We start from the raw sequence: 18,876 nt of genomic DNA on the forward strand, positions 1-18,876 counted from the left end.
AGCCGTGGGCTGAACTACGACACCAAAAGGTATTGTGTCACTCAAGATCTGCTTTTGTCTGAGTTTGGATGTAATTGGTGTCTTTCGTGTATGGCTTGCTGGGCTATGTCCAGAGCACATTGTGCTGGTGTAGATTATAGAACACTGTGGATTACTTTACAAAAGTAAGTACATTTTTTTATTTTATTTATTTATTGCCAGTAGTTGTGATGCTAAAGAAATGGCAAAGACTAGCAATGTTGGGCATGAAGAGGACGCCTTCACTGCTAATAGCATGTGTCTGGACGTGATCTCTGAGGAGGAGGAATGCTCACCATGCATGTTCAGTATGTTATGCTGCCAGCAAAGAATCACAAACATTTTAGTTTTACTGTGATTGGCTCATGGAATACTGTGGACATGGATATTTTGGACAATGCCTGATCAATGACATTAGCATTTACGGTGTGGGGCTATTTTCTGGCGTCTGTGAACACATGTAACTTAGAAAATACTTAAAAACCAGTTATTTTTGGTTTTATTTTTTATTTTTAATGCGTTTAGACGTGCTTTTGGAGAGAAGCATCAAAGATTTGCTATCTGGTATCAAGTACACTGTGTTCTTACTTAGTGTCACACAGCAATGGAAAAGTACGTGTAAAGAAATGAAAGCTTATAACATTAAAGGTAAATAACAGATATGGGAGCTTATAAAATTAAGCGTAAATAACAGAAATAAGAGCTTATAAAATTAAGTGTAATTAACAGAAGTCTGCAACTGTCCGGACTGCTTCAGACTGGAGGCGGAGTTTGCCCAACTAGCCGACTCATAATTCGCCGTTTTCTAACACGTGTTCAATGTTTAGCATGTGATTGGCTAGTTCATATGGGATTGGGGCGGTACTCTACCCTCCTCAGTTTAGCTAGCTAGATGTTCGTTATATTCCTCGGAATTTAGTTTAGATTGTGTGCGTTTGGCACCTTTGATGGGTGTATGTGTAAATACATACGCTTTAGTGAGCAGGAAAGGTGTTTTTATTTCTAAAGAAAGTTTTGTAAAATTGCTTGCGCGCCAGGGACAACTGTGAGTGTCATTGTTACGGCCGGTAAGGAGCGAATTTTGAAATGTTAGCTTTAGCATAGCCCGCTAGCATTACCTAATAGCCCAAATAGCTGCATAACTCGAAAGGTCATAACTTAACGTTAATGTATATGAAACGGCTTAGCCAGCGTTAGCTACATACGGTAGGCATCGACAGCTGAGTTAAGTAGGTTTTATTTTTAAATGCTGTCCCGGTTTCTTTTGCTCGTCCGTTCACTCGCCACATCGCGATCTCGGGTTTAACGCACAGACTCCCGCAGCCATGGCGAGCCGAACACCGCTGGGCACCCTGACCGCGTCCCGGCAGAACAGTGAAGGCGGGGACGGTGTTGACTTCTCCAAACTCACGCCATCTCAGTTCGGGATATCAACAGACAGTTTCTTAACATTCCCCAAAGACAAAAGTGAGTTTCGCCTTAAGTGTGAGAGAAAAACCTGATGTTTGTGTCTCTCCGGGCCGTGTAGGTTAGCTAAGCTAACTTGGTGCAGAGATGCTAATTAAAATATTGCACTTTCAACTTGACAGTTGACTTGTATTTAGTTCTGTCTTCTGGGTTTCGTTATTAAAAATAAATGACGTCATTTTGAAAAATCTCAGATAAATCGAGAGTGTCGCAACTGAAGGCAAGGAGGAGGTCCACAGTCGGGTTGAGGGGATCCCCCGAAACCAGCTCCCTTATCTCCTTTCGAGCCAAGCAGGCCATGAAAACACCTCCCCGAAGCCCGCAGGTGTGTGGCCGCCAGCGTCTTCTGTTATCAGTGATATTATTATTAGCAGATGCCATATCTCAACTCCTGGTGCAAGGTTGTTTTTCTCATAAACTGCCTCTATTCAGTTGCAAAGCAGCCGAGTATACTGACCCGATCTCCCTGTCTCCGTGAAGCACATGTTGTCCAGCCCACTGTTCTCCGGCTGTGACTCTATAAAGCAGAAGATGGCTGCATTCCAGCGGCTGATGGGGGCAGACGAGGAAAATTCTGGACAGTCCACCCCACTGACAGGAGCCGAGGGTTCGCGGGAGTGGGAAGTAGGAGGCAGTCTGCCAAAAGACCTTCCACTTGGTCGGTTCCTCCTCGCACGGACGAGCTTGTCTCTGAAGTTCTGCTATAATGTCACTTATCCTCTCACACCTGAGCTAATAAGATCATTAACCATTAAACCAGTGCAAATGCATCAGTATCCCACCTGACCTGTATTTCTGAAATGTAGCCTACACACACACACACACACACACACACACGCTTGCAAGGACATTACTGTCATTGTACCAGTGGTCCACAGACTGAAATATTTCACCCCCTCCTTCTGACGGCAGAATAAGACAAAATCCCCACGCAGTCCTCTGTGTGGAAACCTATTAGTTTTCTCTACTACATACTAAAATATGTAATGCAGAGATTTTGGTTTTGTTTTACGCATGTTTATTATGAGTGTATTAATTATTTTCTGTTCTTTCTGTGCTTCTCTACTACTTTTGTCATACTTGTTTGTTGGTCAAACAGACTTTTATGTTCAGCCCTTTTGTCGGTTTAAATCTGCTTTATACATCAATATTTAAATGCTGTTTTTCTGCTCGTGACTGTGTGTGCAGACTCAGAGGGCTGTTTGGGGCAGAGGGAAAGCCAGCTCATCTCAAGAATCTGCCCACCCCCTGACACACCCACCGCCACGCCCCCTCTCTCCAAGAGACGCCGCAGAGTTCCCCGGGGCTTGTGTGAGGAGGAGATTCAGGAGGAGCCCCTGTGTGACCTCCCAGGCACCCCAAACCAGGAGCCAGGGGTCAGTGCATCAGTGTTTACCAGACCGTGAGCGTTCACATTATTTTATCACACACATGAGCAATCTGTAATTGTAGAACTAGCGCCGCTGAGCCAGGTAACGTGAGTCAAGTCAAATTTATTTCTATAGCGCTTTTTACAACAGTTGTAAAGCTGCTTTGTGGCGTATGTCAAGGGTGACTGGTGAGGAAAAACTCCCTAGAGCATGAGGAAGAAACCTTGATAAGAAACAGGAATCAAAGGGGGGGCATCCTCCTCTGGCTGACAAAGCACACTACAATAGCAACATATAAATAATAAGGTGTAGAATAAGTAGTGAAACAGAGGAAATAAATAAATAAAAATATAATAAAATGTCCAAAACACATCCTGCATGAGAATGTCCATCATAAGCAAACTGGGACCTGCTTTCTAGGTTCATTCATTCTAAACTTATTACTGGCAGGTGCAGGTAGATCAATGTGTTACCTGAGGGTTGATCAGACACGTGAACACGTGCTATAAATGAAGCGGTGTTCGTCTTGAAGACTTGCCATGATCAGACCCCCTTTAGTTGTTTAGTTGTAATGTACTCTTATGAGTGTTTACTCTGCTCTCAGTATCAGACTGGCAGAAAGTCATGTAACAGGAGAGTGAGACATTCTGGATTTTTCTGGATTCTACTACAACAGGCGTGTGGGCTGGGTACATCAGTCCATCTCTACCTGGCAATGTGGTAATTTTCCTCACGTTATCAGACTTTTAGCAGAGGCTGGCTAGGCTGTGGTCCAGGCTGCTGTCAGAATGTCTTGATCCTCTCCAAATGGTCTGGGACCACTGACCTTTTGAGCTGCGATATTATTTGTCTGATTGATTGGGACAGGTCTTCGTAATTCTGATTGGCAGGTTTTACATTTGTATGCGCTGATGGTCACCTGATGGTTTCTACTTTCTCTTATTGTAGCTGTGTTCTCCTGAGTTTTCTTGAGTTCCCGCTGAAATGTCCCACAAAATGACAAAAAAAAGTGTAAATATTTTACGAAGCTCCTGGTTTATTTCCATGTCATCTGTTTCTGTGTGAATAGGACGTGTCTCTGTCTCACAAGGCCGCAGCCATGAGTCAGTTGGGAATTTCTCTTTTATCTTGCTGGTTGCCTGTCAACTTTAAATGTGCCCATTCATTTCTCTAATCACGCCTGGCCTAAAGTCTCATACTAAGAACAAAGCTCCATTTTGTTCTGTTAGGTCTAGATAACTCGTGTGTAATTAGCTGTAAAAATCATAATTGTATTGAATTGTATTGAAAGGTAGCTTTCAGATCAAATATTAGTGAAGGCTCACAACAGTAATGTCTCCAGTATGTAGCACCTTCTGTTTCTGGTGATTTCTTGCACTGGAGAAGCAACTCCAAGTCTGGAGAGTGGGATGGAGAGATAATGAAAATATATTCATTAGAAAACGTCCCTGACCTGATAACGCCCTAGAAATGTGCACCCATCGCCCACCTACTGGAAGTCCCTTCATTCTGTTTTATCATTAAAGGATAGCTCCAGCATTAATGAAACCTTTTTTTAGGTTTAGACATTCATCATGGTTAAAATTGGTTTAAGGGTTTTGTTTGTGAAATGTTTGAATTTAGTTACAAAAGGTACAATAATTATGCCCTGTGGCAGCTTATGGGAAGTAATTATTTGGCCCTACCAGTAACTCCAAAACCAAGCTACTCTGGAAGATAAGTAAGACGTTTAGTGAGGTTTAACACAGATGTTTTTGTTTTAGGGAGGTCCTTTTTGATTGGACAACAGCAGGGGGTACTCAGAGTGCTCATTTGCATATTACACACTTCTCCACTGTCTTCATAAATGATTGCCAAGTCATGGAGCCCTCGGTGTCAGTACCAAGAGTGAGGGCCTGTTGTCCTGACCTGTGGATGGTGGACTCACACTGTTGGTCCACTCTGCTTCTGCAAACCTGTGGCTGTGCTAGCATTTGCCCTGTCACAACTCACAAGAAGTTCGGTCCACGTGATATTTGTCTAACAACAAAACTTGGCACACTTCAACACCCACTATTCTGCTGCTCAGTTGCTCACAGGCACTCGTCATTGTGTTAAAAAGGATTACAGAAAACATTATTATCAACTGTATTTGTCTTGTATAGATATGTTTTCTCTTTACTCATATAATACACAGACCAATATTCAGTATGTTGGTCAGTAATGTTAATCTAATAGAATCTAAACTGAAATGAACTGCTGTGCTGTACTGTGATGAGGTGAGTGCTTTTCCCACCTGTGTGTCCAGGACTGGTATTGTGATGCTAGGTTATTTACTGAGGGTCACTGTGTGTGATGCTCTCCCCTGCTGTGCAGGTGGGCTTCTCCCAACTCCAAAGCCTGAAGCCAACTCAGGATCTGCATTCTGATTCACAGTCGAAGCTCCTGTCTTTCCCCATGTTGACGCAGCCCGAGACAACCATAACGGGTCGGTTATCATGCCAGCACGCACGTACACACACACACACACACACGCGCGCGCACACAGTCTAAAAAATCGCAGTCGTCAGCTCCTTATTACACACGTTGTTCTGAATAATGAGTTTTCAGTAAAGACCTTTCATATTTCATTGCTCCTCAGACCAAATTCCTGCACTCTCACATGTCACCGAGGTCTCCTCCGCGTCCAGGAAGAAGCGGGTTCGTTTCGGAGCACCTCTTTCGCCCGAGTTCTTCGACAAGACCCTGCCTCCCAGCACCCCACTGCAGAGAGGGGCCACCCCTTTGTGCCCCCCGTCATCCACAGGTCACAAGCGCTCCCTTCTGAAAACGCCCCAGCAATGTGAGCCCCCTCTCCCCCAGCCCAACTTCAGCAGTCCCGAAAGTCATGACGGTTCCCTGGTCCTCACTGGACCCGGATGTGGTTCAGAAGGACTTTGCTGTGAAGATGTCTTCGTGGGCCCCCAGAAGGTTAGTTTATCTGCGGGCGAATCAATTGTGTGTATAAATGACAGTGCTGTGACAGGACATTTATTTGAGACAGTCTTGACTCTCTCAGTCTTGACTCTCTCTCTCTCTCTCTCTCTCTATATATATATATATATATATATATATATATATATATATAAATAAATAAAAAAATAAAGGTTTCTGCTGCTTTAAATGAGGTTTTGAGAAGGTTTTATAGCGTTTGCAGCAGTCTTTCACAGATGTGGCCTCGCAGCCGACACCGTTTGGGTGCTGATGATAGTCTGGGCTTTACAGCCCAGCTCGTGCCGTCAAGCTGTGCCTCAGGACAGAAGACAGCACCGCGCATTAAACTAGCACATGAAGAAGCGCTCAGAGTGGCTGGACGCAGGGTCTCGCGAGAGTGTGAATTTTAGTTGTAGTCCGAGAGGTGGAGACTCCCAGTTCAGACCCTTCGCGCTTCAATGTTTAGTGTTGATGTAAATGTACCATTTCATCCACCCCAGATCAGTTTCCTCATGGAGGACGAATTTGAGAATCCACCAGTTGACAGAAAAGGTAATTTGTTAAACTATTTTAAAAATAATTTTAAAACTATGGTAACTTTTATAGGTGCTTGTGGAATGTGGAATTTATTCATTCATCATATTATGCAAATCAGTGTGTGTGTCCTTCTGGAACGTAGCAGTTGGAATCAATCCTCAATGTCCAGGAGCAACAGGTTTGAACCTTCCTTTACATGGGAGTCAGCTGTGATAGCAGAGTGGCCCTACCTGTATTAAGTGCTCCGTTATCTTCATCATCATCATCATCATCATCATTCTTCCTGGTAGCAGGCTGAGAATATCCGTTCATACTTTTCTGCTCCCTGTGGCACAGTCCAGCTCCTCCTGTGGGAGACACAGACGCTCTCAGGCCAGCTGTGGGATATAATCCCTCCAGCGTGTGCCGGCTCCGCCTCTGGGCCTCCTTCCAGTGGGATGTGTCTGGAGCATCCTCACGAGATGCACAAACCCCCTCGATTGGCTCCTCTCTGTCGCGAGCAGCAGTGGCTCTTCTCCGAGGCATTCCCACTTACTTCCAGGGATTATAAAATCCAGGACTAGATTTAGATTTGGGGGGCAGATTTGAATACGCCTAATCCTAATCCTGCAGCAGTGCTTATTTTGAGTAGAGAATGTAAGAGTTTTATGAATTACAGCATACATTTACTGTACACTATGATATCTGATTTTATACATTTCCCTGTGTGTGATTTAAGTATATAAAATTTTTATGTAAGTGATGTAAAATTCTACTAAATGTTTTGAGTGGCTTGATGTGATGCGTAAACTATGGTTCCAACAGACTCCACCCAGGCTGGAGGTGGAGATGTGATCCCATTGGCTGCAGACACTTCGCTCCTGAATGCTGCCTTCCAAGAGGACGAGGGTCCCCAGAGCCATGCCCCTTTAACACATCCTCCTGTAACTGCAGCAGGTGATGTTTTACGCTGTGCAGGACTCTCACTGTGTGTTTACTGTAGTGAATTTGATCGCTGGAGTTTTTATTCCTCCCAGAAGTGCATCACCGTTACACTATCGCATGCTTGCGGTTATTGGAGACCATTGCCGTTCCAGGTTTCAGGCGTAAGAAACAGAATGCGAGTTTAATGTTTCCATCTGTTGACCGGAAGCAAATGAACGGTTTCCTTTCTGAGCAAAGATGCCACAGGGTTTCTGGTGGGTCTCCAGGACATATGTTGCCCTACGGAGACTTCCTGCCTTTAGGACATTTCTATGAAACCAGTCAGATGACATTTGGACAGTCAGTCATTTATTGATTGTCACCTGATGTTTAACTTAAGTTTTTAAACAAAGCTGAGAACTGTATTATGTGATCAGACCAAATGGCCAATCTCTCACATAAATTATCTGATACTTTTATCCAAAGTGACTTAACAATATGACTGAATCTAACTGAGGGTTAAGGGATTTGTTCAGGGGCCCAACAGTGGCAACCTGGCAGTGGTGGGACTTGAACTGGCAACCTTCTGATTACTAGTCCAGTACCTTCACCACTGAGCTAACACAGCCACATAAAGTGAACTAGGACTGGGAAACAATGGTTTAGATGACCCTTCTGCACTGGTTTCTGTGTATAACTCTGTCATGGCTGTGCACTGTAGTGCTGGTTTGGAACGTGGATTGGGGGTGAAGAACTGAAGCAGCTATTTTGTCTTCTGCAGAACCAGAGACCAACCCTGAACAGCATCAACAACAACAGCAGCAGGAGGCAGAGCTGAAATCTCCTGCTCCCACTACTAAAGCACCTCGCTCTCGCAGCCGGAAAAGGAAGGTGTGTTCCACTGCACTGCTTCTGTGAGCCTTACAGGGGGCACTGCTACAGCCGGTCTATTGGTGGCTCATGGCTGGTCCTGGGTTTCAGGAATTCCTGGAAGTGTGTGTGTGTGTGTGTGTGTGTGTGTGTTGGGAGGGGAGGGGAGGGGAGGGGTGAGGTGGGGTCATCACTCACCCCCCACACCTCTCCACAAGCCAAGCTTTAAATTCTTTGGAAAATCGTGCAAAAAGAAGAAAATAAAAGTCATACTTAGTTTTATAACATACAGAAAAGAGAATATAACTGGATCCGGTCTGGGTCCTCTGCGGTCCATGGCCTTGGTTTTTGTCTCTGTGTTTGGTGTGTTGTGGCCACACTGGCCTCCCTTGAGATGTGCAGTTTAACACAGCATATTTATGCAGCATCACGGTCAGAGTGAAGGGCACAGGCAACCTTGACAGTGTGAAATTTATACTCTAGCATTAAATAAGCACCAGGATGGGATGGCGGAGGCTTTCTAGAGTCACCTGCTTTACTTGCAAGCAGCCAATCAGACTCGCTCAACTTCATTCTACAGTGAAATTGCCTCCATAACAGTCGTGATGGTGGAGACGGTCCAGGCCGTTATAAAGTGCCTCTTCACCACATGCTGCTTCTGTGTTTCAGTCTCCAGCTGGGTGCGACGCTCCAGAGAGCAGGAGGAGCTCTCGCTCGGCCGCCAGCGCCGCCAAGGGGAAGATGAAGGTATTGTGCTCCTCTCGTCTGTTTGAATCAGTCCTACATACTTGTCACAGTACCTAATGAACAGCAGGGCCCATGCAGGTGGGGAGCAACTGTGGGGCTTGCTTAGCTTGGCAGTTTAGCCTTCATTTTTCAAAGCTTCTTAGACATGAGGAGAGGTAATTTCATGAACTAATATATGAGCTGTCTGGTTTAAGGGAGTTGTTGGGGTAATGAACATTTTGTACAAGTATTAGTTGATTTTTTGTATACACATTTTTTGTATACACGCTGTGTTCAGAAAGTATTCAGACACTTCACTTTTTGTACAGTTTTGTAGAACCCATCAGTCTACACACAGTAATCTATAATGACAAGTGTAAATATGTTTTTAAAACATTAAAAGGTTATTAAACACCATTTACATTTATAGCATTTAGCAGATGCTCTTGTCCAGAGCGACTTAGAAAAGTGCTTTGTCATTTTCTCATAGAATATATCCAAGTACAGTACAGTAGGTTAGAATTAAACATACCTATGAACTAGAATGCTGTGATACATAGAAGTGCAAAATACATAAGGTTGATCTTAAACAATAAATGTTATAAGTGCTAGAGTTTGTTAAACAACATGATAAACAATACCCTACAAAACGTACTAATGTAGTCAGTCAATATGGGAGCAGTGTCAGTTGTCCTTTAAAAATTCTGCAAATAGATGGGTCTTCAGTCTGTGTTTGAAGACTGCAAGGAACTCTGCTGTCCAGACAGCAGTGGGAGTTCATTCCACCATCTTGGAGCCAGAACAGAAAATAGTCTCGATGCTTGTCGTCCATGAGACCTGAAGCAAGGTATTTCAAGCCGAGCCGTACTTGAGGTTCGAAGTACTCGAGGTACGGATCAGGCTTTGACCATTGACCTCATGTATGAAGGGGCTGGTCCATCTTTGGCTTTGTAGGCAAGCATCAAGGTTTTAAATGTGATGCGTGCAGCTACAGGGAGCCAATGAAGTCCTGTGTCATGACATTTCTGGAATGTCATAGATTTTATGGCTATCTATTCCAGATATTATTTATGCAGTATGTTCCAGGATTTGGTCATCTTTGGGGAGCCAAGTCATGGAATATTGGGGAATTTTGTTTGTAGTGTCTTAAATTTTAGCTGCCATTAATCAGTTATATTTTCACTGGTTTACCGTACTGTGTGGGGTTGTTATGGCTCCTTGATTTTCCCACGCCATCTATCTGCTTCTCACACGCCACTAACTGGCAGTCACTCGAGTGGAGATCCACAGTCTCCAGTAATCTGCCTGCCAATGAAGGCAACGATAGCAGGAGAAATACCCACTTCAAGGGCTTTAGCTAGAGGAGGACGACTTCTCTACTGGCTGATGAGAGAAAACACCAGAAGCTGATCGTAAAGTTTGTAAAACTAGCATCGATCTGTGGGAGCGGGAGACCTTTGTGGCCACACAAACAGTGAAAGTCACGCGGGCGTCTGAAGCAGAGAGGAGCGTCATGGTCACACTACTGCAGTCCTTGCTGAGAGTGCAGCAGTGGTAAGAACAGCCTCTCCCTCCCCCAGTACCAGCGAGGGTAGCATGAGACGGCGTGAAGCGTATCCTGGCTTATTGCCAGTGGAGACCCTGCAGACTCGCCGCTGAAAGCTCGCCGAGTCCAGTTGGTCGCACAGGCCGTCAACACGGTGGAACGTAGCTACAAAATTAGCCTGCTAGCTGGTTATCATCAGAGTGTTTGGTAGGTAGCATTATTCTTTGCTGACAGAATTAAAAACGTATCTAACTGGGTTTTGAGCTAATGACCGTTAATGCTGGACTAACTGAGACTCTGCTGCTAGTATTTATCCGTGTATTTAATTAATTCTTATACCAGACAGGAGGGGAGTCTGCCAGTGTTGTGTGTAGCTTAGTGTGAGCTCATAGCCCAGGGCACAGCAGAGTACATGATGGAAGCTTTCCAGACGTTGACACTGAAGGGTTAAATTACAAAGCCTGTACAGCTTTCACTGGATGGACCTAATGTCAACTTTAACACACAGTTCACTTTTTCAGTGCTTGTGCACATATGTGTGTGTGTCTGGAGTGCCTACCAACCCCTAAACTGAGAAATAAGACACCCCAGTCAGTTTTTTATGGGCTGCCTATGTCAGAAAACACGGGCTAAAACAACCCGTTCAGATGTGACTCCTCTTTCTATGTCAAGTGGGGTCATTAGCATTATATCCCCCATTTACATTTATGGTGTTTAGCCTGACGCTTTTATCCAAAGCGACTTACAATTATGACTGAGTACAATTTGAGTAATTGAGCGTTAAGGGTCTTGCTCAGGGGCCCAACAGTGGCAAGCTGGCAGTGGTGGGACTTGAACTAGCAACCTTCTGATTACCAGTCCAGTACCTTCACCACTGAGACACCACTGCACCCACCCCCAAGTTGCCCCTCCAACATCTTTTCTACCCACTAAACCTGTCGATTGATTAGTTGTTTAAGCAAACCTCATTCACCAAACCTCATTGAATTCTGACCTCCTGGGTGAGGGTTTGCCACCAACTGATCCAGCATTACCTGGTTCAACTCCTTGGTCGCCAGGTTCAGTAGGCGTGTCTGAGCAGACCAGTCACACAACTCTCCTGGATTCTGGCCTTCCAGGACTGGACTTAGAAACCCCTGCCCCGTGGAACGGTGTTGACTTGTGTAAATACGTCCCCTTTTAAGTTTCAAGACCAATAGAAACCTGAATCCATACTGTATGTGTCCATACTGTGTTTTTAATTGTGGACATTTTGCACAGAGCGTTTTAAAAAAAAAAAAAAGTGCAGATGTCTCAGATTACAATGCAAGTCAGTTCTTAGGTAATTTGGACTGGCTACTGAAGGATTCTCCTGCACAAGGAGAGAGTGGAGCCACAGCTATTGGAGAAACAGGTTAATTCTATAAAACAAGGGCAGAGAATGTCTTTCAGAGGGAATGATGATGAAACTGGCAGACCCGAAGACACATGAGAGTACAGTAGAGGCAGGCAAATTCCCCAACCCTGGAGAAGTGACTCCTGAACTGCTCCAGAAGTTGGGTTGCAGAGACCCACGGTGCCTGCAAATTTGACCTTTCACCTTTTCACTTGTCATTTTCAAAAGAGGTAGCAGCTCGAACCTCAGACCTGTGATTGCTGTTCTGGATGTGAATCTTTCTAATGTCATCACGATTATGGATTGTTTTTTCAAGCCTGATGTGGTTAATGCAAACAATGTCCATATGTATGCCCATAAACATTACAGACAAAACCAAAGTCATTCATGCAGGTAAAGTTGACGTGGAATTCTCTGCTGACAAAACGCTGAAGGAACTCGGATGAATGTGATTACAAACAGAAAATCCTTCAGAGCACTGAAAGCATAAACACAGTAAATTAATTTGTGTAGAAATTGTACAGAAAAAGATCCAAGTACATTTAACGGGGAAAAGCACAAGAAATCAACAAAACTAAAGTGTGTGTTTGGAAAGAGTAGCTGGATTATGTAGTTTAGTTCTGTTTTCGGTGTTTTGTGTTTAATGTTGATCTAAAGCGTTTTAATGCTTCAGAGGTAAGTTTATGTAAGCCTTCAAGGAAGTGATATCCATGTAAATTAAGTTTGTTCCCATTTAAAAATGAGTGTTTGTTTGTGGCAGTTTGTTTAGAAGGATATATAGGTCAAGTTGGAGCCTATTAAAGCAGTGAAAGTATTTTACTAAAGACTAGTTTTGTGAACTACTAAAGTGTGCAAGCTGATGGGTTTAAAATACCTTGGCTGGGTTGTTTGCTCACTCACATGGGTAGCCTATTTTCTCACTCAATACAGGTCATGAAAATTCAGCTTTTTAGACTGTAAAATTCAAGGAATTTCACATTTGACTTGGCGTGGGAACCCCGATTTGCATAAGTACACGGACTGTTAATCCGGTACTTTTGTAGAAGCCCCATTTGGCAGTAGCTACAGCTTTCATGTTTCCTTGGGTCAGCCTAAACAAGCTTGGCACACCTGGATTTTGGCAGGTTAGCCCATTTCTCCTGGCAGATCCTCTCAAGCTCAGTCAGCCTGGGTGAGAAGCATCTGTGAACTGCCATCTTTAGCCCTCTCCACAGATGTCCGCTCAAGGACAGTCAGAGACTCCAGCGCTGTTTGCATCCAGTCTGTCATCACGGGAACTCTGCAGCAAGTTCTCTTCAAGGACCCCTTTTTGTATTTGGCTGCATTCATCCTTCAATCGGTTCTCAACAGTCTCCCTGTCCCTACCGCTGAGAAACGCCCTCACAGCCTGGCGCTACCACTGGGGTGGCATTAGTCGAGTGATTGGCACTACCTGGTTTTCACTTGTCACAGTGCCTGCAGTTCTTCACACAGAGTTCAGTTTTTGTCTCATACCAGAGGATAATATTCCTCATTCTCAGAGCACTTTAACTGCAGTTTGGCCAACTCCAAGCAGGCCAGCCTGTCATTTACTCAGGAGTGGTTTCCGGCCGGCCTCTCTACCGTGAAGGTGCAGCTGCTGGAGTGCTGTTCAGATGGTTGTGCATCACACAGGTTCTACCATCTCTACAGAGGACTTCTGAAGTGTGAGAATTGTTATTGGTCACCGCGCTGACCAAGGCCTACTCAGCCATGAGGTCTGATCTCCAATCTTCTTCTGCTTCACAATGATCAAGGTCACTGTGATCCTGAGAAACGCTCAGAGCTTTAGAACTGGTTTTATAGTCTTGTAGAGGACCTGTGCCTCCCCTCCGTTTGGTCACAGAGGTCTATAGAGTTCCCTGGACGTTGGACTCATTTTAGTCCTGACGTGGAATGTGAATTGTGTACCTTTCTAAACTGCATTCCATGAATTCACTCCAGTCAAATTCTAGAAGCATCTCAAGGTTCTGGATACTTAGTCTCTCATTTTATATAATTTTTGATTAAGGTGTGTGTGTGTGTAAGCACTTGGTTATGAGCAGACATGAGTTTTGTCCATTTCAAAGGAATTCTGCGGTACAATAAAGGGCAAAAAGTGAACACGTTCTGAATCCCCTCTGATTCTCTTCCAAATGTGGTTTTCACATCTAAGATGAACAGATTGCTTGCATACTTATTTTGTTTGTTTATTGTTGAGATGCATCCCGTAGCCAATCACAAGTACCCATACTAATCCTGCTACACCCTTTACTGAAGCACTGACAGCTTTAATGCAACCAACCAAAGGTCACATTTTTAGCCTCGTGTGGTAACCCGACGGTCGTTTTGTTTTTGTCCGAAGACCGCGGCAGCGAACAGGCGGTTCGGGAGTAAGGAGGTGGACCGTTCCCTGTACGGGAAGAGGGATTATGCTTCCAGGAATCCCATGCTCAGCCCCATCTTCGAGGCCGCCACTGCCATCCTGAACGGCACCCCACCACGACTCACCCAAGGTCAGCTCAATGAGGAACCCTTGCCTGCTCTCCAGGAGCTGACGGTGTCCATAATGTACCTGGTGAAGTACCAGCATTAAACTTCTGAAAGTGTAACATTTGATTGGTTGGTTTATAGTAGGAACATTAGCATATGCAGGAACATTTAGAATATTAACATAAGCATTAGCATATGTATTTGTGAGGAACTTGTGTTGGTAGTTTTTGACTGTTTTTGTAAACATGGGGAGGGAAAAGCTTTCACCTGTTTGCTGTCTCCACACCACAGGAGGGTCCTCACCCCCCCTAATGGCTCTGATATGTTGGCTGTGTTCTGTGTTTAATGTCTGTCATCACTTTCCCATCACACGGGAAAACTGGTCATTCTCTGAACTGCTTCCTGCAGAAGTTAAAGATATTTTTTTTAATCATTCTTTAATGACTTGAACACAGTGTTTGTGTTTACATAATGTGCTCTGTGTCCTGAGAACACTACAGTGGTGTTTATGTATGTAGTGGTCTTTATGGACAGTGAACACCACAGTGTGTAGTGTTCTCTGGCCAGAAGAGCTGAAGGAATTTCACTTAATACTAGAGGCTCCAGCTGGGGTCCTTTAACCAGACACCACAGTCACGTGGTTCAAAACACGCAGCTCTGCTCATGAGGTGTTTTGTAAATGACCAAGTGGAATCAGTGGTGTTAAATCAGGTAAATGCTTAACTGGCCAACACTGTGGCCCTTCAGGGAGCATCCCGTCCACTAGAAGAAGGGAGACTCCCGTCCCTCCGCTAGGAGGAGGGAATCTTGTATCTCTGCAGTACAAAAAGCCGCAATGTCACAAAACCCTGGCATTGTGGCTCTCACATAAGAACCGAACCAGTAAAAAGACATTTGACATGCTCACTGTTCCTGAAGTCACAGCTTCCCACAGACAGGTGAGACTTGAAAGAGCATGAAAGCCTCAGCAGTCTGAGTGTGGAAAACCCATTTGAACCACAGAGAAACCACTACAGGGATGTTAGCAAACGCACACGTACTGCTGTCATGGAATTGATCCTGGCGTAATCCACCTGAAAGAGCAGGAGGAATTTGCTCCTGGCAACCCTTAAGTCTTGCTTTGATTCCAGTGTGGAGTGTGAGTACTATCATCTTGAGGGATACGGGAGTCTCTCAATAAGATGCTGTAAAGGTAAACTTGTTTGGCCGTTCCTTTCTGGAGGCAGGACAGAGAGATGACTAGTCAGATAGTTCTTATAAAAATCATGTGTGTTCACAAATTTAATAATTGTTGTTGTTGTTGTTATGTTCATCTCCCTTTCTGAAGAAGTAATACTTTATCATCTACAGCTGCAAATCCAGACTGCAGGCAAACGACGTCTCCCAGCATTCAATACGGAAAGACCCGCCCCTCTGAGGAGACAGCCAATCTGCGGACTGCGGACACCCTGTGGCATAGCCGCTTCTCGCAAGCCAATGAGGTCACCAATGGGATCACCTGCACCCCTGTGTGGGACACTCCAGCCAGCGAATCAGAAGTTGGCGTAGCACCTTCAGGAGTGTCGCACACAGGTAATGTGGGATCAGTTGCTCCCAGAGCCAAGCGCAACCGTGGAAGACCACTCACTCGTCGCCGTAGCTGGAACGTTTCTAAGTCGGAAATGGAGAAGGTCTCTGGGGGAATGATGGGAAAGCGCCAACACGTGGAAGAATCTCCATTGGAGTCCACAACCGGAGGGCAGATGAGTGATCCGGCCAAATCCCAAGGCGTTCCCGCCAAGCCCAAGGTCTGTCTGCAAGAGGACGGCAGTCACGCCTTTACTGTGGGAAACGCAGGAGACTTCACCGGCACATTAGACCAGGATAAAGGCGGGGAACTGGAGCGGAAAACTCCAAACGGAAGCAGGCAGGCTCGGGTTCAGAGGGGTCGGAAAAACCTGCGGGTGAAGTCCACTGAGGAGGAGGAGGAGGAGGATCACCAGAGCATATTGGGGGCAAAAACAGAAGAGAAAAATAAGGAAAGTCTGGATAAGCCTTCAGTGGCTGTGGGACCAAGCAAGATTAGCGAGATCTCAGGTGAGGGATGGCGAGATGGCGGTGAGAATGCTGAGCCTGTTCTGGAGTCATGGCAACAGGTAGACTTCTCCATCGAAGACATCCTGAAGCCAACAGTGAAGGGGCGGGGCTCGGTGCGTCGCAGTCTGAGGAACCGGCTGAGCGTGGACGCGCAGGCCAGCGGACTTGCCTGGGTGGAGCGCACGCCCCCGGAACAGAGTACGGCAAGCCGAAGGAAGACACGGGGCAGACTGAGCGCTGTGCTGGAAGCGCCACCTCTACCACTGGCCCCCAGGGAGGAGGAGCTCAACCAGGCAGACTAACACCCATGGAACTATGGGAGGGGTTCTGGAACTGCAGGCGAGTTCTGTTGGCTTGCCTTTTTACAGTGTTTTTAAAATGAACTTTAAGTCGCTTTTAGCTCCTGATTATTTGCTAACTTTGAACAAAAAAAAAAAACAGTTTGCTCTGTCAGTAAATATTTGGCATGTTAGTTGAAAATTACACTGTTCAGTGCAGTAACGTGATTTACTGCTGGAATTTTCTGTTTATTAAATCTTCTATGTAAACCTGATTTTTGAAGTTACAGCCTTTTTACATCTATATTATTGTTCACAGGTGACCTTGATGACTGGTTGGGTTGTAAACCTTTTTCCCTCCATTTTATTTTATTTTCCTTTAACAATATGAGAGAAGGTGTGTGTGTGTGTGTGTGTGTGTGTGTGTGTGTGTGTGTGTGTGTGTGTGTATTCACAATTATGATAAAGCACACAAGGTTTCCAGAGGTACAGGACATTTGACAGACATCCTTCATCACCTGTGCAAGCAAAGCGCTTCTGAAGTTCTAGGAGGCAGCTTGCTTAAATTGGAAAAAGTTAATGTTTTAAAACATAAATTCCAAGAATGTCAATCAGTTCTTTTTTCCCCGGGGTGGTGGTGTGACAGGTAGAGCAGGTATACGAGCTTATCCTCAGTGTTGGGAGACGTTCAACCGCCCACCCTTTTTTGATTCAGTCCTCGCTGCATAATGCTGTCGCTTTAGCGAATAAGAGATGACAACACACAGCCGGGTCTGGTATCCTGGTTTGTAAAGATCATTATTTGTACAGACTGCCGCTAAAGGAAATAGAGAGAACTTTAATGAAATGGACCAACCATGGGCCGAACTGCATCATTTCAGTAATCTCGCTCCACCCGAACACTCGCTCAGCCTCGAGTGATATTACTGTTTCTGGAATATCGGACAGAGTGGGATCTTAAATTATCCTGAGAACCAAATAGCAGTTTTTTGGTTTTTTTTAATGAATCCAGCCTGATTACAGGTCCAGAGGTAGCACCGTGAGGTGAGGTGGAGGTGACCCAAACTGCATTCTACCAGATCTGTAGCTTTAGTTATGAAGGCTCGGCTGTGACTGCCTTGATGTATAGTTGTGGGTGAAGAACCACACATAAACGATCCTTCGTATACGGAAAGTTATTGAGCCAATTTCTTCTGCAGTGTACTTGGGAACCCATCTGGACAGAGCATTCCCATTCTGCTGTTCCCGTCTGGATGCGGAGCGTTCCCATTCTGTTCCCGTCTGGACGTGGAGCGCTCCCATCTGGATGCGGAGCGTTCCCAGTCTGCTGTTCCCATTTGGACGCGGAGCGTTCCCATTCTGCTGTTCCCGTCTTGATGCAGAGCGTTCCCATTCTGCAGGAACGACCTCCTCCACGGAGATGGGATGGGGGATAATCTCGCGCTCCAAACCAGTATATTTCTGCTGCAGACTAACCACGTCTGCTTCAAGCTCGTGTCCTGCGTTTTGCAGAGACGTCACTTCGTCCAAGCACGCAGACTGACCCCGCTCCGTCTGCAGTCCGGTTTACATGTGAATGACAGCAGCGAGGCCGCTCGCGAGGAGGAGAGGGTCTCGCGGCCTTCACGTGCATCACGTCTCCGTTATTATATGCTGTGCCTTGTTTGTCCTCGTGTAGGTCATTTACGTGCCGGTATCCAAAGAGTCCAATGAAAACTAAAAGTAATAATAATAAAACGATACACTCTTAAGTTATTTTTTTTTTTTTGTTTTTTTTTTAAATCTTTTCTTGGGTACAGAAGGCGAAGCGTCGCTCTCTGTCGAATTTCAGCAGGGCTCGCCATCGGCAGCTCACGAGCGCCCTACCTTTCCGTAGCGCTTCCGCAAATGATGACGATTACTATTGGATTTCACTGGGAAAATTTGTGCATTTTAAGTAACGAATCCGCAATCTATGGCGATGATTATTATTGAGTTTCGTAGAGGACGTTCCATGTAGAAAATGGATAGCTACTGTGAACGGATTACGTTTCCCAGGATTAAAAAGGGAACTTTTTTCTTTGTTTTAGGAAGGTCCCTCGCGCCCTTCCCCGAGCCCGGTAAAGGTATTGAGTCCCCGGTGGTTCCCGCACCTCCGCACCCTAAACGCTCCGTGAGCGAGCAGGACCGCACGTGAACCGGCCCGGGCACCTCGTAACGCCATTAAGCCGCCACGCGCCACATCAAGCGAATGGCGTGTGACACAGTCTGGGCATGCTCTGCTGGCGT

General features: G+C 45.4%; 1 protein-coding gene across 3 annotated transcripts; it reads left to right on the plus strand.

Moving 5' to 3' along the window:
- The first annotated feature begins 141 nt into the window (after positions 1 to 141).
- On the plus strand, positions 142 to 16,883 carry cdca2 (cell division cycle associated 2). 3 transcript variants are annotated; one of them, XM_081714927.1, is made up of 13 exons: positions 142 to 164; positions 1,332 to 1,485; positions 1,680 to 1,810; positions 1,966 to 2,143; positions 2,674 to 2,861; positions 5,211 to 5,322; positions 5,476 to 5,804; positions 6,308 to 6,359; positions 7,149 to 7,280; positions 8,029 to 8,138; positions 8,787 to 8,864; positions 14,127 to 14,277; positions 15,605 to 16,883. In XM_081714927.1, exons 2-13 carry the CDS (start codon positions 1,344 to 1,346, stop codon positions 16,630 to 16,632), a joined length of 2,631 nt encoding a protein of 876 aa, XP_081571053.1. In that variant the 5' UTR covers positions 142 to 164; positions 1,332 to 1,343; the 3' UTR covers positions 16,633 to 16,883. The 3 variants fall into 3 exon arrangements, with proteins under 3 accessions (XP_081571053.1, XP_026881777.2, XP_026881778.2); XM_027025976.3 differs by lacking the exon at positions 142 to 164 and adding an exon at positions 898 to 1,085; XM_027025977.3 differs by lacking the exon at positions 142 to 164 and adding an exon at positions 898 to 1,085 and having other exon boundaries at positions 1,342 to 1,485.
- The last annotated feature ends 1,993 nt before the right edge of the window (positions 16,884 to 18,876 follow it).

This window comes from Electrophorus electricus, chromosome 5, assembly GCF_041902795.1.
Source record: "Electrophorus electricus isolate QZ-2024a chromosome 5, ASM4190279v1, whole genome shotgun sequence".
Taxonomy (NCBI): domain Eukaryota; kingdom Metazoa; phylum Chordata; class Actinopteri; order Gymnotiformes; family Gymnotidae; genus Electrophorus; species Electrophorus electricus.

Coding starts and splice junctions, on each gene's coding strand:
- cdca2 (XM_081714927.1), top strand. CDS start 1,344: ATGGCGAGCCGAACACCGCTGGGCACCCTGACCGCGTCCCGGCAGAAC. Junction 1,486..1,679: donor AACATTCCCCAAAGACAAAA/GTGAGTTTCGCC, acceptor GAAAAATCTCAG/ATAAATCGAGAGTGTCGCAA. Junction 14,278..15,604: donor CCCACCACGACTCACCCAAG/GTCAGCTCAATG, acceptor TATCATCTACAG/CTGCAAATCCAGACTGCAGG.